Genomic DNA, 13,889 nt, shown 5'->3' on the forward strand with positions numbered 1-13,889 from the left:
CATAGTGGCTTGGCTCATACGAGGACAGATCTGTGGTTCAATTAAAGGCACATCATGCTATGGTGAAAGGAAGTGAAGCAAATATCCTGGCGCATTGAATTCGTAACCGCTTTTGTTGAGGCTCAAAAAACTAAGAAAAAGGTCTTTCCTGTCTTTATTGAAGTAGTTAGAAGAATAAAAGGATGCTCGCTTCTCTCTGGATGCACTTAAGCCTTGATGGCGTACTTGCGGAGAGGGAAGTGGGTCTCCTTCTTCTGCTGCTTCACAGTCTTGCGGGCAGCCTCGTGCTTGGTAAGACGGCGGCGGATGGCGCGGGTCTTCTTGACACGGAGGTCCAAGGGAAGGAAGTTCTTCTTCTGGTAGAAGAGGCGGAGCTGAGCACGCTGGGTCTGGGTGATGACAGTCATGACGCGAGCAATGGACTTGCGGACGGTGGAGCTAAGGGATGGTCAAAGAGTGTACCGTGTTAGTGACACTCGCTTATGCTGCTGCCTTGAGACTCCTGTTCAAGAGATATTGCACTGTAGATGTCCTGAGGTCAAAGTCATCTAAAGCAGCGGTAGTGGATCTGTCGGTCGATATGGCGAGCCAAATCGCAGCTCAAGATACCCATTCATAAGACCAAAAAGTACGGACGACGACCGACAGCACTCCTGTAGATCGTATCAGTAGCATAGCCTGATATTTTCCGTGCAAATCTCTTTAGGTCCGATTTTGAGGACCTTTGATGCCGTTCTCATTGTTTTTAATTGCTGTACGCCACTGTCGCCATCGTGATCTTTGTGCTGAGTCGCCCTGTCTCCATGGTTCCTGGCCACCGTCCATAATACACGCTCGTGCGCCAACTTACATCTTGGTCAACTTGCTGGCGGAACCGCCGGCAACCTTCTGGACCTTAAGGCTGGCAAGCTCCTGCTTGAGCTCCTCGAGCTGCTTGGTGAGCTCAGCCTTGTTCTTGGTGCGCAATTCGTAAGCCTTGACAGCAGCCTGTACAAAGAGTCGAATAGGAAAGATGGTGCACTTGGTCAGATATTGCTTCCGATGGCTGTAGATTTGTCATTGAATAGGAGATGAAAAGTGCTGATCCTGAACTAAAGTCGTTTTCCTGAACGCTCATCTGATCCTAGCTTTGAGTTCCAATGACTAAGTACTGATGTAGTTTCAAATTTTGAAGCGCTTGCCGTCGGTGGCGACCTCACGACGTCCAGTCTGTGATGGGTTAAGATAAATGACTCTCCTGTTGCCACAGACAGTCAAATAGAGTACTCTATGCCAAACCCAGCTGCATGAAGCGTTGGTGGATCATACGTCCATAAAGATCTTTGATTGTCGTTGAGCACGTCTCTTTCAACGGCGTGTCCTGTAGTTTCAAGTCGTGCGCCTCGCAAGTGGAATGAGGTGTTTCTTCGCGCCCTGTACTCTGCAGTCCACCTCCGAAGCCTCAGCTAGATCCAGATGTACGGTCCCACCATGGATCAATACCATGGCCCCCTCATGCAATTCCAGATTGGATGCCGAGTTGATGACTGATCCTGCAAAGTAAGTCCGTATTCCGATACCACCATCGAGACGATAAGATGATTGAAAGTGCTGCCGCCGATCGTAGGTTCAGTCATGTTGGATGGATGGTTGTCCTTTGGCGTGTCGATATTGATGGATGTCCAAGTGCGAAGATCATCACATGATACATAGAGCAAGTAATAGAGACCATTTTTATAAATTGGAGAAAAGAAGGCTCCCTTGACTCTCGCGCCCACCCGCCCAAAATACTCCAACGGCAGCGCACAGTCACAATGAACAGGCACTGAATACCAAAGAGGGGAAAGAATCAGCAAAAAAAAAGAGAAGATTAAACACATTCCTTGCTGCCATTCCAACAGCATAACCATGGGCTCAAAGTCAAAAAGCGCTTCCTCAAAACGAACGCCGGCACTAAGTACGTATCTCAGACGCATATTTACTTAGTATATATACACGAGCAGGAAGTTGACCATGATATTTTTTTTTTCCTACTTCAGATGAATCACAGGTATTACTTCAAGAACAAAAATATAAAACAGAGACACTACCTTATACCGGCATACAACTGTTTATTGTGGACTTACACGACATTGAATTGCTCGTATTGAACCCGTAGAATCATGCCATTCCAGTCAGCAAACGATCAAAGGTACGGGGTCTGATTCTAGGCGCCCTGCATGTTTTACATAGCCCGACACGATCCAAAGGGTACTGACCCTGTCTGTCTTGTTGTAAATAGACATCACAAAATGAAGTCTCCTCAACAATATCATTACAGGATCAGGATGCTGGATCAATGGAAGCATTACCTGCAAGCATGGATCTGACCACTCAAATGGATCGACCACAGATTGGAACTCAATATGAGGATGACGAGGACGATATCAATGATATTGAGATGCAGGGTGATGATCGAGAGAGCAGTGACGGAGACTCTGATGTGGAGGACGATGAAGATCATGAGCTGAGGGCAAATACTGCCACAATAGTCAAGGTACAGCGAAATCGACGATTAGTTTACCTCGATCGACTATTCAGGAGACACTTGAAATTAAGATCCAACTTTGAACCATTGAACGGCTCTAGAAGGAAGCACATACCTCAGATCGTGTCCAGAAAATAATGACGAATCCAGAGATTGAGGCTGCATTCCATGAGCAGTACATGACCCAGATCACGCAGGCCTTTGGCGACGAGCTTAACACATTACGTGAGGTATGCGCCTCTGTACTAGACTCAACCGTGCTCCTCTACGCTCTGAAAGCGCCGTTACTGACTAACCCCTCTGCATAACTTGCCATGGAACCCCCTCTGCAAATAGACGGACTCGCTGGAAGGACCGCATCTGGAACTCCTGATCGACTCTCTTAATCAAACAGGACACATTTATTCAGCGGTAGAAAAGGCCCTCTGGGTTGCGGGAGCACAGTGAACATCAAAACCTACAATAAAATAAAGTTGTGTGACATACCATCGTCCATCTGCCACCTTTTTTATTTATTTTTTCTTTGCTTATCTCAAACCGTTGTTTGCCTATTCTCTTCTCTCTTGTTCTCTTCCCATTCACCTTGACTAAAGTAGCTACACCATGGACCTTTCCGATGAGCAGACGCCACTCATATCCAGTCACCGCAACAGCATCAGCAGTAACCGCCTCGGACGAGGTAGAGGGGGGTTCTATTCCAACGAGCGTAACAATTTCAACACCACAGCTACAGTCACACCCCCTCAGAGTGACCCATTGCCGCGACCACGGCCACAGAGACTACTCCAAGCACAGTTCATTCAAAACTTGGATAGGAATTATCAACACGAACGTTCGCACATCATTACCCGTCGACACTGGCTCGTCCTGCTTCTGGCTTGTCTCTTGCTCTATGGGAACTACTATTGCTACCATATACCTGCCGTAGGGTTGCTCAATTGCTATGATGCGCTGGCTTTTTCTTAGGAATGCTTCAGCTAACACGAATTTTGTTTTGTTTTTTTGGCATATAAAGGCACTGAATGTGCAACTGAAGGAATGGCTCGGCACCGACTATGCTACGCATCAATACCATCTCAACCTCCTCTATTCCGCCTACTCTCTCCCAAATATTGTCCTTCCTCTACTGGGAGGATTCTTGATTGATCGCCTGTCGGCCGCAAGGATGTTGCTTCTCTTTAGTCTTTGCGTTTGTGCTGGACAGGGTATCTTTGCTATTGGAGTCTCTGAAAAGTCCATCTGGACCATGGTGCTGGGCCGTTTGATTTTTGGAATTGGAGGCGAGTGTCTCGAGGTGGCGCAAGCAAAGATCACGACCGACTGGTTCAAAGCCCGATGGCTGGGCTTTGCTTTAGGCTTGAGCCTGTCGTCAGCGAGGGTAGCGACCGCCATGAACGACAATATCTCACCGGCTATCGCGACTCATGGAGGAGGTGTCGTTGGAGCCAGCTGGGTAGGATTCGGAGTCTGTGGGCTGAGTCTTGTCTGTGGACTCTGGTTGACATATCTGGACCGGACGGATTCGAGGCGATCCGCAGGAGTGCGATCGAACGCAAGGGATCGGAAGACAGACCGGATTCGCTCAAGAAGAGACAATATCGTGGGTAGACAGGCGATCAATGTCTCGTCCGACTCGACCATGACCATGTCCTCTGTTGCCCTTGAAGAAGAAGATGAGATTGAGAAAGAGAACGAGATGGCCGAGGACGACCAGGTGCTGTACTCGGAGACCTTCACCCTCCAAACCAACTTTTGGATCCTCTGCCTTTGTTGTATTTCGCTCTACGGTACGTGGAGCGTGTGGGAATCGAAGCAAATGGCAACAGTTCCCCCACATGATCATCGCCCCTTGGCTCATCACTCCGCGCACCATCTCCTGCATATATCTTCAATCTAACGGGAGAGATAACGTTCATAGGGGCTGTCATTCCATTCATTCACGTTTCGTCCGACTGTAAGTTTTCTATCTCTTCGCATGAACGGTTCCACTCTATATGAGATAGCCACTAACGCAATTTTCATGAACAACGCTAGTTCTGCAAAAGAAATGGTACCCAGATGACCCCAGGAAGGCCGGTGCCGTCATGGTTAGTTGCAATGGAAACTGGGAATCAGCTGCCACGGGGTGTCTTCAAAAAAAAATGAATTTCTCTTACACGTTCTTCTTGATTTTAGTCAATACCATATATCGTCTCATCAGTTGGATCGCCGCTCTGCGGCTACATCGTCGACCGCTTTGGGAACCGAGCGCGCTACATCCCCCTCTCGGCAGTGCTGTTGATCTGGGCCCATATGCAGCTGGGCTTCACCTTATTCACTCCAGTGTGCGGCATGCTTGTTCTCGGGCTTGCCTACTCTTTGTTTGCCTCCGTACTCTGGCCATGCATTCCCTTCCTGGTCAAGGATCACCAACTCGGCACGGCTTACGGCCTGGTAACTATCGCGCTCAACTTCTCGCTAACACTCTTTCCCATGGCCGTGGCTTCTATCCTTCACGCTACCAAGGGCTCTTATCGCCATGTCGAGGGATTGTTAATTGTTCTAGCCTTCATTGGACTTTTGCTGTCGATCCTATTGAACGTACTCAACCATCATAAAGGAGGATACCTGCAGTTGACTGGAGAGCCGGTGCCATCAGGGCCCCAGTACCTGGACGAGGATTATGAGGAGCGTCTGAGACGAGAACACCGTGAACAACTACAACGCCTTGACCATTATGACCCGCGCGAGCCTGGCTTTGAGTATCGTCGGCAGATGAGATACTCGCAGGAGCTGCTGCAGGAGGAGGATCCAGATATTGAGGACATTCAGGATATGGTGACGACCAAACCCGTTGGAGAAGGCATCATTACATTGATTCCACATCGACGGAGGGATTCTATAGCCAGCTTTACGGGATATTTGGGGAGGGCAAGACTGAGGCACTATACAAACCATGCGCAGACCGCGTTTCCCTAATAAATTGTCGCGTTGCATGAACTTGCGCTATTGGGCATTTGATGGATGTCACACAGGATCAACAAATGGAACTCGAGCCATTTAGCCATTTTATCAAGCAATCACATCATATCGTCACTTCTCTTCTCTTCTTTCCCACACACCTCCACCTCCACCTTCGCCTCCACCAACATCCTCTATATAGTCTCTTCAACGTTATTGAGCATCAGTCCACACCCCTGCAAACAGATATGAAGATCGCTCTTTCGACATTACTCGCTATCACGGCGCTGTTCTCCAGCACCACCGCAGAGGTCAACACGCCTTTCACAGTCAACACGCCCTTCACAGTCAATAAGAACCCCGTGGATGTCAGTATGTGCTAGACCTTTCTCTCTAATGTAATAATTCTATATATATAGCCCCTGGTTTGATTCTAACCGCAGCCAACGGGGCCTTCTCCTCTAGCTCTGTTTGTAATGTCTAGGTGTCCGGATGCCATCAAGTGCGAGGGTGTCTTTTCCAGGGTCTGTAAGTCCTGCTGCTTCCCCTTCCTCTGATGCTCCATTTGTATCTGTTGTGGCCGGCCAAAGGATATTCTCGCTTTAACCACGAGACAACCTCTCTTAACCTCTCTTGTCAATGCACTAGTCCAAGCAGAGAACCTGCCTCCAGTGGATCCGCTGCTCTCGTATATCGGCTCCATTGACCGTACCAGCGTCTCGACCTCAGATGTGCACACCAACCCGGCCTCTGGATTCCGCAACTCCACCACCACCACCACCACCACCACCGTGACCTGTAAGCATGGACCACTGGAATGTGCAGGCAACACGCAACAGTTGTGCTTTAAGAAATATTTCTCAGATCATTCGGTTTGGGTACGTTTTGTCGTCACAATGAACTCGTTACAGTCGCGCAGGATCGGTGAGCCAGAATATGCAAGAGAGGTTGGGGAGAAGATCGTGGGTGGCACTGTTGATAAAGAGACAGAGTCGTTGCTGGACAAGGTTGATGAGTGCAGTAGAGGTCAGGAAGGATTTGAGCTATTGGTGGATTCGGTGCAACATACGATTGACCATGGCGTCGGGTAAGCAGATGTACTTACCGTGTATCCATTTGGACAACTTGGATCCTGTCAGGAAAACCTAATACCTCTCCTTTCTTTCTTTTCTTGTTCCACGCACCTAACAAACAGGACGAGCTGCACAGTCTTCATCGACAACAAGAAACGTTGTGTGGTTGATGGAGGGGTCTGGAGGGAGTGTCCTGAAGGAAGTTCAGTTGCTGATTTTGTCAGATCAATCAAGGAGGCCGCCTTACAGCTCACTACCACCTTGATGAAGAGCTGTTTGTTCCGCCGAAAGTCTTGGTAGAGCGGACAGAAAGGGAGCAAGCAGATAGCGTCGTCTCCCTTGCACCCCATTCTTTCTTTTTTTTTTTTGTGCAATACATTTTATTCTTGAAGACACTAGGACTGGGGCCAGGATCTCATTTTTCGAACAGGGGAGTAGGAAATCCATATGCCAATTTGGTGTAGGAAATCCATATCCCAGGCGGGCGTAGGAAATCCATGTAGTTCCATGTGGCTTATAATCTATCTTTCTTGTAGCTTCACACTTTTCGTCGAACTTTCAACTACAAGCTTTTTTGGCCTATTCGGAAGCCGCCTCCAGGAGAGGATGATGGGAGGCTCCAGGTTCAAGTCCTGGGAAGAGCGTAAAACTCATAGAGTTCCTTATGACGAGAAACAACTTGTCCCTTGAAAAAACCATGTGAGGACAAAAATAGACTATAACGGTATCTGAGGGAATCAAATAACACTTTTTTACTTTCGGAAATGCGTGTGTCAAGTAGAAGGAGGGGAGGAACGTCTTTGGAGCACTCAGACAGCAGGCGTGCCGAAATCATTGTAGCGCATTTTTTTTTATCGTTATTATTATTCTGCTGTTGTTGTTTGGAGCAAATGATAGAATCATGAACGACCATCGGCAGCCATCTTAGCTAAATCTTTTTTACAAGATTCAAGTAAACGTGGGCACGACGATACAATTTCCGACAGCCTGTGTTTTGTCAGCGTACAACTGGGATCGAGATGGAGTTCCTCAAGAGTCGCGAAGTGGTACTGCAACTGCACGAAAGATAATATACCGAATACTGAACCTCGTACATCAAACACAACTACGCGAGGCATGGACGACAGGATTGTCTCGATCTCGCTATCCCAAAGGATCAACGCGTCACAATGCACGGTCAGCGCCGTTAGCTCGGGCCAGGTGCCAACATCGACCATCTGCATAAAATCCTTGCCTGTGGCGTCTCCAATCTGGCGCTTGTAGTTATAATTTCTCCATTCCAGAACGTGCAGAGCTGGGCATCGAGACATGAATCGCAACTGGTCGACTATTGTATCTGAAGAGCTGTTTCTGGAGTGGTACTTGATATGGAGTTCGTGTAATGTCGGGAGAGAGACGGAAATGTTGCGGACCCCGAAGCCATGGAGATGAAGACTCTTGAGACCCGGCAAATTGGCCACAACTCTCCACAACTGAGGCGCATAAAACTCAAACTCTTCATCGGAGTATGAGTAATGCAGCTCCAGCTTTGTCAACGATGTGTGCCGCTGGATGAAATCTATAATTTGCTCCACTTTTTTCATCGAAAAAATGACATCCAAATGTCGAAGGTTGGGGAAATCTATTGCACAATACTCCAGGTCGGATTGGCTCATTCCAAGGGAGTTGACTAGAAGGCGGCGGCGCTGGAGGGCTTCAACAGATGGATTGTATCGTGGCTCGTCCCATATGTCGATCTTTCCCCAGACCATAGGTGCCGTCAATTCATGCCATGCCTTGTTGACTCGCATGCACTTAACCAAATCCTTATGGTCTAGGAACTGGAGAACAGTCTTTGTGATCTTTACCAGGTCAAGTGCCATGACTTTCGACTTGACTGTAGCTACGTTGGGCGGTCGCTCCTCCATCAGCTCAGACGTTTGATCGACGACGGTTTGCAAAAGGCCCTGGACCGCGCTCATGCGCTCAAGGAGACTCTGCTGGTGCTCTAGGATATGTATCTGTGCCTTGATTATTAGATCTTGAGGAGGATGGACCTTGAGTATCTCCGTCTGTACCGTTATCAAATCCCTTTGCATCGTCTCCATTGTCTTCTTGGCTTGACCCAGGTCATCAGACATCATAGTATTGCAGAAGGATCGGAAGAGCTGGTTGTAGGATCGAAGAGTCGATTGTAGGTCGGCCTTGACATCTGTAGAAAGATGTCCCTTGTTTTTGTTGTTGGCCTTGCGGTCCTGCTGAATGTTAGTACCGCGGAGGACGGGATCCCCTTGCTTGGGGGTAGGACCATGAGCGGTGTCTTCGAGGACGACATCGAGCACAACAGCGCGACGGTAGAGAATTCTCGGTGGGGTCAATCTAATTGATTGAAATAAACCAGCTGCCATGAGTTTGTCTGTATTTAGTTCCGTTAACGCGTTTCTCTCATAGAAAAACGTTTACTCTTTAAAGTCGGCGTCAGTCATAAAAGGAACAACGACCTCGTCCTGCATGATACACTGGGCATTCTTGAATGCTCGTCGAATGTCCTGCCATAGGATAACATATCGATCAGTCGTGCGATCATGGCGAGCGTCAACGCGTATGATGGGAGAAGTCGAGGGCTCGCTGGAGGAAGACGAAACACGAAAGGGCTGCGAGGGACGATTCAGCTTGGGCTTTTCGCCCTGTACTGGCTGTGTCATTTTTGTTCAGAGAAAAAGCGAAAGAGCAGTTTCGGGCAGAATTGTAGGGTTGGAGCGAAAGTGAAGATAGAACGAAAAGGAAGAAGGAAAGAAAGAACGAAAGAACAAAATATGGCGATGCACTCAATAAATAGACGACACAGAGGGGCGTAGCACAGCTTTCAGCTTAGGGGGCATGGTCATGGGGACAAGTGGGAAAAGGCGAAGGCACTATCGACATGCATTGTCCGCTTGAACCATTCTCAAACGAAAATTACACCGTCTTTTAAAAACGCATCGCCAAATATTCATTTTCAATAAATATGACCAAGCCAAGTAAGGATCTAGCTCGATAGGCCCCAGATACCAGGAGAGCATGGGTGAAGGCAATGACGATACTATTTCACTTGCACAGCATATGAAGAGAGTATAAGGTATTATTTGACGCGTCTCAATCGCGTAGTGGGCATATCTGGCTTTAGGTAGGCATTGTATTGCATGCTATCGTGGCTATTTGCACATTATTCACCAGTTTGGCGGGCAACTGAGAAAGAAAACCGGAGGGAGCTGTTGTATAATTGTTAGCATGCTTACCGTCAATAGCAAAGTCGCTACACAATGGAGCATTCGCCTCTGGTATCTTGGAGCCGACGCATGTGGGGCTGGTATTCAATTTTTTTTATTCACGAAAGAGTGTATCACGTGCCGTATTAAGGCCATCGCCTGTGCTTCTCCTGGACAACAACAGAGAAACGTTCACCTTGAAAGAGCAGCCTTGAAGCGGCATCCTACTTTCTTCATTCCACCGTACCCATTTGACATCTGGAGCATCAGCGGACAGGAAAAAGAGGACTTCGTCGACCTTTGTGTTTCGTTCAGGTACGCCTTTCACCCCTCGTGGACAACGCGCTGCGGAGCCACGACTGGAAACATATATCTGCGCCATTTTTTCAGGAAATGCTACCACGCAGCATGAGGACGCCATGATATGGCGGGATCAAACCAGACAGAGTGGACGCTAATACATTTTTTATAATCTTCTTCCGATCCCTGGCCCACAGTTCTGTTTCTTTTATTTTCTCTTTCTTTCTTTCGTCTGTTATTTTCAGTTATTTTTCGTTTCTTTGTTGTTTTCTACAATTATCCTTCCTTTCTTCCGTACAAGCATATTTCTTTTTGCCTTGCTTTCTGTATCAAAACAAAAAAATGGATCAATTTGCTGCTCAACAACAAGGGTCACCCGCCGTCTCGGTCTCTTCCCAACCAATCAACGCTGCCATGTCATCATCCGCCGCCGCTGGATCTGCTTCCAACGCTGTCGAAGGAGCCCCGGCCTTTCAGCCTGACGAGAACTCCAAGACGCTCTATGTCGGAAATTTGGATCAGAGCGTCAATGAGGCATTCTTGCAGGAGATCTTTTCGCAGGCTGGAGGTCAGGTTGAGGGCGTCAAGATCATCCGTGACAAAAACGTAAGCACGCCGTCTAATTCTCATATTTATCGTGAGGTTCAGTTGGGTTTCGCCTTATTAGCCGCCAGATTGATGACGTGGTGTTACTTGATACGACGACTTTGCGCATGATCAATAATGCTCTCCTTGCTCACTCAATAGTTCGCTCATCAAGGCGGCCTGAACTACGGCTTCGTTGAATTTGCTGACCATGTGGCCGCTGAGAATGCTTTGCAAAGCATGAATGGGCGACGTGTCTTGCTTCAGGTACGGATCGACTGACGCGCACTTTGACAGCAGTTGCCCAAGCGCACAGCATTTGATGTTGCATTATCATTGGGGACGGTCTCATAACCTTTATTGCTTGATGTATAATAGGAAATCAAGGTCAACTGGGCATTTACTGGACAGGTTGCTGGCAAGGAGGACACAGCATGTAAGATTTCGCACGACAACATCAGATTGTTTCGCATAGGCGGAATCATATCCAGGTTATAATTTCTAACCAATGGCTCTGGGTCCTTCTTTATCGTAGCGCACTACCACATTTTCATTGGAGATCTTAGTCCTGAGATCAACGACGAAACATTAAGCAATGCCTTTGGCGTGTTCGGAACCATGACGTAAGTGCAGACATGAGCGTTCTCGATCGGCAGCACTGATGCGATCCGATGTCTCTGCTAATCCTGCTTCATAACCCACATAGCGATGCTCGCGTGATGTGGGACTCCAACTCTGGCAAGTCCAGAGGCTACGGATTTGCTGCGTACAAAGAACGTGCTGTAAGTTCAGGATCAGAGGATCATGATGACCATTGCACTTTTCAGGATCAAGATATACCACCACCGTTTGACTATACATTAATTCATGACTATCACTCAAAATTATAGGACGCTGAGCGTGCCATCACCTCTATGAACGGACAGGTCCTTGGAAACAGAGCTGTGCGTTGCAACTGGGCTAGCCAACGTGGCATGCCTGGACCGGCCTTCCATCCAGGTATGGGACGGATCATTGAAATGACTGCATTTCCTGTGACAGTATCTGGCATAGTCTCTAATTTTATTGTTTTAATTACTACTGCAGGGATGCACCATCATGGCGGAAATAACTTCAAGATGGTTGCAAACCAGGCGCCTCAGTTCAACACGACAGTCTATGTCGGAAACTTGCCGCCTCACACCACCCAGGAAGATCTGGTGCCATTCTTCCAGCCCTTTGGAATGGTGATTGACATCAGATTGCAAGCCGACCGTGGATTCGCATTTGTGAAATTTGAGACACACGAGAAGGCTGCCAATGCGATTGTTCGACTTGCCGGCACCATGATCAACGGTCGTCCCGCTAAGGTAACATTCCTCATGCTTTATGTGCACGTCAAATGAATTTATCGAAGCCGTCAATTGACATGCCAGTCTTACCATTTATGTGATAGTTGTCCTGGGGCAAGGATAGGAATGCCGAGAGCGCTACTCGTGGAAATCAATATGGCTACTATAACAACAACGGAGGATATTCCATGGGGGGTCATCAAAACAACGGCGGTTATCCTTATCAGTACAGCAACCACATGAACCACCATCATAACAACCATTATGGAGGCAATGGACAAGCCTACGGTCGCAATGGAACTCACCATCACCATCATAATCAGCATCATCACAGCCAGCATCATGGACATCATCATAACAACCACCAAATGGGTAACCACCACCACCAGCACCCCTTCCAGCAACAGCAACAGCAGGCTGGAGGATTGGATGGTGTGCCTGGAGCGACGGGGTCATCAGCTTTGGCTGCAGGCAGCTCCGCTCTTCCCCCTGTGAATGTTGCTGTCGGCAGCAGCGGTGGCAACAGTATCAGCCAGGAAGCCTATGATCAATTCTCCTCCTTTAACGCAGGATCGAGATAAGACATGACAACCAAAATCGATACTAACAAGGGTTGCAAGGCGAATCTATAGAGAACATTTAGAATGGCGATCGCTTGAGCAAATGCAAAGGCGCGGTAAAAAATACAATAAAATGAAATAAAAAAAATAAACAGAGGCACGAGCTACATGAAATACTCTTGAAGGCAATTGGATTGAATGGGTCTTTGGGTTAGAATGCCACATTTGTGATGATATGAGCTACGTCTGTTTATGCACGGTTGCGATGTTGAACACGTTTACGGGATAAGAGAAAGGGAAGTATGCAAATTTAGATAGCGTGGGTGCCTTAATAGCCCAACAATGCTCATGGTGAGATTGGCGCCCTGTGGATCGTATCAGAACAGTAATGGCACAGCGGTGGGGCTCATCGATGAACCCTGTCTAGCCGCAGATACTGTGCTGCTGATGCTGCTGCTGCTGCTGTTGATGTTGCTGCGCCCTGGTTGATTTTGACTTGCAAGCAATCGATTGTTATTTTTCCAGGGGAAAGAGATAGTGAAGCGCTCGGTTCAGGTCTCATAATTGACGGAAGGAGCGTCGACATGACGGGGAAGTGGCGATGTCGTTCCCAACAACTAACAATGGGTCCATTGCTTACTTTAGGGTGTTTTGTTGAACAATGTCTCTGTTGTCGCAGTATGCATCCATTGCGCGGATCCATTGCGTTTATTTCGTTATCAAAATGGTCAAATTGCAGACGATGCAAACACGTTCCCATTGTTCACCAAGGCATCATTGGATAGAAGGACGCGGTGGGCTGTCAGCTTGTCAAACAGGAGGAGGGGGAAGGGAGGTTAACCATTGGGTTGTTGCACCCAAAAAAAAAAAAAAAAAAGCAAAAAAAAAGGCGCCATGAACGTTCGGAAACGATAAAGACGAGAAGAAGAGAAGGACGGCAGCCGTCGGACAAAATAAGGCAGCCGGCCGTAGTGAGAACCGTTGTTCTTGGGGCAGAAAATAATTCTATATGGTGACTGTTGAGCTCTGATAATGAACAACAGTTTTTCTTCCGCCCCAAAATTAAGGAGAGGGTCTCTTTGTGGCCCCTTCGCTTACTTTGTTTATTCATTTTGTTGGTCAGAGCTTTTTGGGTGCATTAAAAGCAAGTGGGCTAGTTAGACTCGGTTGTGTTGGTGGCCACCTTTTCTTTTTTTTATGTTATCCGCTTGCGATCTGCATTATTTATTGCGCTTATCAAACATATGGGGGGGGGGGGTCGCGTTATTTTGCTTGAAAATCATCTTGATGATGCGGATCAGACAACAGAGCAGTCTGTTTGCTTGTTCAGTCAAGTAGTTTTGGGCAGTTGAAAAAATAAAATAACA

General features: G+C 47.7%; 7 protein-coding genes across 7 annotated transcripts; 4 read left to right on the forward strand and 3 right to left on the reverse strand.

Moving 5' to 3' along the window:
* Positions 1–206: 206 nt before the first annotated feature.
* BC939DRAFT_483677 (ribosomal protein L35) lies at positions 207–1,485 on the reverse strand (the record flags this gene model as incomplete). The annotated part of the gene is made up of 3 exons (XM_051559203.1): positions 207–438; positions 851–987; positions 1,483–1,485. The coding sequence occupies 3 exons, from the start codon at positions 1,483–1,485 to the stop codon at positions 207–209; spliced, it is 372 nt and encodes a 123-aa protein (XP_051414038.1).
* BC939DRAFT_110147 (uncharacterized protein) lies at positions 1,225–1,936 on the reverse strand. Its single transcript, XM_051549910.1, has one exon. The coding sequence runs from the start codon at positions 1,887–1,889 to the stop codon at positions 1,476–1,478; it is 414 nt and encodes a 137-aa protein (XP_051414039.1). The 5' UTR covers positions 1,890–1,936; the 3' UTR covers positions 1,225–1,475.
* Positions 1,888–2,953, forward strand: BC939DRAFT_501638 (uncharacterized protein; the record flags this gene model as incomplete). The annotated part of the gene is made up of 6 exons (XM_051560187.1): positions 1,888–1,936; positions 2,019–2,029; positions 2,138–2,170; positions 2,261–2,515; positions 2,608–2,736; positions 2,843–2,953. The coding sequence occupies 6 exons, from the start codon at positions 1,888–1,890 to the stop codon at positions 2,951–2,953; spliced, it is 588 nt and encodes a 195-aa protein (XP_051414040.1).
* Positions 2,954–3,039: 86 nt separating this feature from the next.
* Positions 3,040–5,497, forward strand: BC939DRAFT_110219 (major facilitator superfamily domain-containing protein). Its single transcript, XM_051549911.1, has 5 exons — positions 3,040–3,430; positions 3,522–4,293; positions 4,425–4,460; positions 4,541–4,593; positions 4,682–5,497. Exons 1-5 carry the CDS (start codon positions 3,110–3,112, stop codon positions 5,462–5,464), a joined length of 1,965 nt encoding a protein of 654 aa, XP_051414041.1. The 5' UTR covers positions 3,040–3,109; the 3' UTR covers positions 5,465–5,497.
* An 86-nt stretch (positions 5,498–5,583) lies between these two features.
* BC939DRAFT_446452 (uncharacterized protein) lies at positions 5,584–7,075 on the forward strand. The gene is made up of 4 exons (XM_051554958.1): positions 5,584–5,818; positions 5,912–5,974; positions 6,095–6,533; positions 6,642–7,075. Exons 1-4 carry the CDS (start codon positions 5,695–5,697, stop codon positions 6,817–6,819), a joined length of 804 nt encoding a protein of 267 aa, XP_051414042.1. The 5' UTR covers positions 5,584–5,694; the 3' UTR covers positions 6,820–7,075.
* A 171-nt stretch (positions 7,076–7,246) lies between these two features.
* Positions 7,247–9,300, reverse strand: BC939DRAFT_446454 (uncharacterized protein). Its single transcript, XM_051554959.1, has 2 exons — positions 8,962–9,300; positions 7,247–8,877 (listed from the first exon to the last, which is right to left on the reverse strand). Exons 1-2 carry the CDS (start codon positions 9,201–9,203, stop codon positions 7,419–7,421), a joined length of 1,701 nt encoding a protein of 566 aa, XP_051414043.1. The 5' UTR covers positions 9,204–9,300; the 3' UTR covers positions 7,247–7,418.
* A 669-nt stretch (positions 9,301–9,969) lies between these two features.
* Positions 9,970–12,985, forward strand: BC939DRAFT_446455 (uncharacterized protein). The gene is made up of 9 exons (XM_051554960.1): positions 9,970–10,061; positions 10,244–10,652; positions 10,794–10,898; positions 11,010–11,067; positions 11,167–11,254; positions 11,338–11,413; positions 11,522–11,630; positions 11,718–11,980; positions 12,067–12,985. The coding sequence occupies exons 2-9, from the start codon at positions 10,389–10,391 to the stop codon at positions 12,541–12,543; spliced, it is 1,440 nt and encodes a 479-aa protein (XP_051414044.1). The 5' UTR covers positions 9,970–10,061; positions 10,244–10,388; the 3' UTR covers positions 12,544–12,985.
* Positions 12,986–13,889: the final 904 nt, after the last annotated feature.

The sequence above is a fragment of the Gamsiella multidivaricata genome (assembly GCF_025024155.1).
Source record: "Gamsiella multidivaricata strain RSA 2152 chromosome Unknown BC939scaffold_20, whole genome shotgun sequence".
Classification (NCBI taxonomy): Eukaryota; Fungi; Mortierellomycota; class Mortierellomycetes; order Mortierellales; family Mortierellaceae; genus Gamsiella; species Gamsiella multidivaricata.

What these genes read in the sequence shown, in the direction of transcription:
- BC939DRAFT_110147 (XM_051549910.1), bottom strand. Translation starts at nt 1,889, where the DNA reads ATGGTTATGCTGTTGGAATGGCAGCAAGGAATGTGTTTAATCTTCTCT.
- BC939DRAFT_110219 (XM_051549911.1), top strand. Translation starts at nt 3,110, where the DNA reads ATGGACCTTTCCGATGAGCAGACGCCACTCATATCCAGTCACCGCAAC. An exon ending in ATTGCTACCATATACCTGCC is followed by an intron (nt 3,431 to 3,521) that starts GTAGGGTTGCTC and finishes TGGCATATAAAG; the next exon opens with GCACTGAATGTGCAACTGAA. An exon ending in TTGTTGTATTTCGCTCTACG is followed by an intron (nt 4,294 to 4,424) that starts GTACGTGGAGCG and finishes TAACGTTCATAG; the next exon opens with GGGCTGTCATTCCATTCATT.
- BC939DRAFT_446452 (XM_051554958.1), top strand. Translation starts at nt 5,695, where the DNA reads ATGAAGATCGCTCTTTCGACATTACTCGCTATCACGGCGCTGTTCTCC. An exon ending in TAAGAACCCCGTGGATGTCA is followed by an intron (nt 5,819 to 5,911) that starts GTATGTGCTAGA and finishes CTTCTCCTCTAG; the next exon opens with CTCTGTTTGTAATGTCTAGG. An exon ending in ACGATTGACCATGGCGTCGG is followed by an intron (nt 6,534 to 6,641) that starts GTAAGCAGATGT and finishes CCTAACAAACAG; the next exon opens with GACGAGCTGCACAGTCTTCA.
- BC939DRAFT_446454 (XM_051554959.1), bottom strand. Translation starts at nt 9,203, where the DNA reads ATGACACAGCCAGTACAGGGCGAAAAGCCCAAGCTGAATCGTCCCTCG. An exon ending in ACTGACGCCGACTTTAAAGA is followed by an intron (nt 8,878 to 8,961) that starts GTAAACGTTTTT and finishes TCAATCAATTAG; the next exon opens with ATTGACCCCACCGAGAATTC.
- BC939DRAFT_446455 (XM_051554960.1), top strand. Translation starts at nt 10,389, where the DNA reads ATGGATCAATTTGCTGCTCAACAACAAGGGTCACCCGCCGTCTCGGTC. An exon ending in GGCGACGTGTCTTGCTTCAG is followed by an intron (nt 10,899 to 11,009) that starts GTACGGATCGAC and finishes GATGTATAATAG; the next exon opens with GAAATCAAGGTCAACTGGGC. An exon ending in CTGCGTACAAAGAACGTGCT is followed by an intron (nt 11,414 to 11,521) that starts GTAAGTTCAGGA and finishes TCAAAATTATAG; the next exon opens with GACGCTGAGCGTGCCATCAC.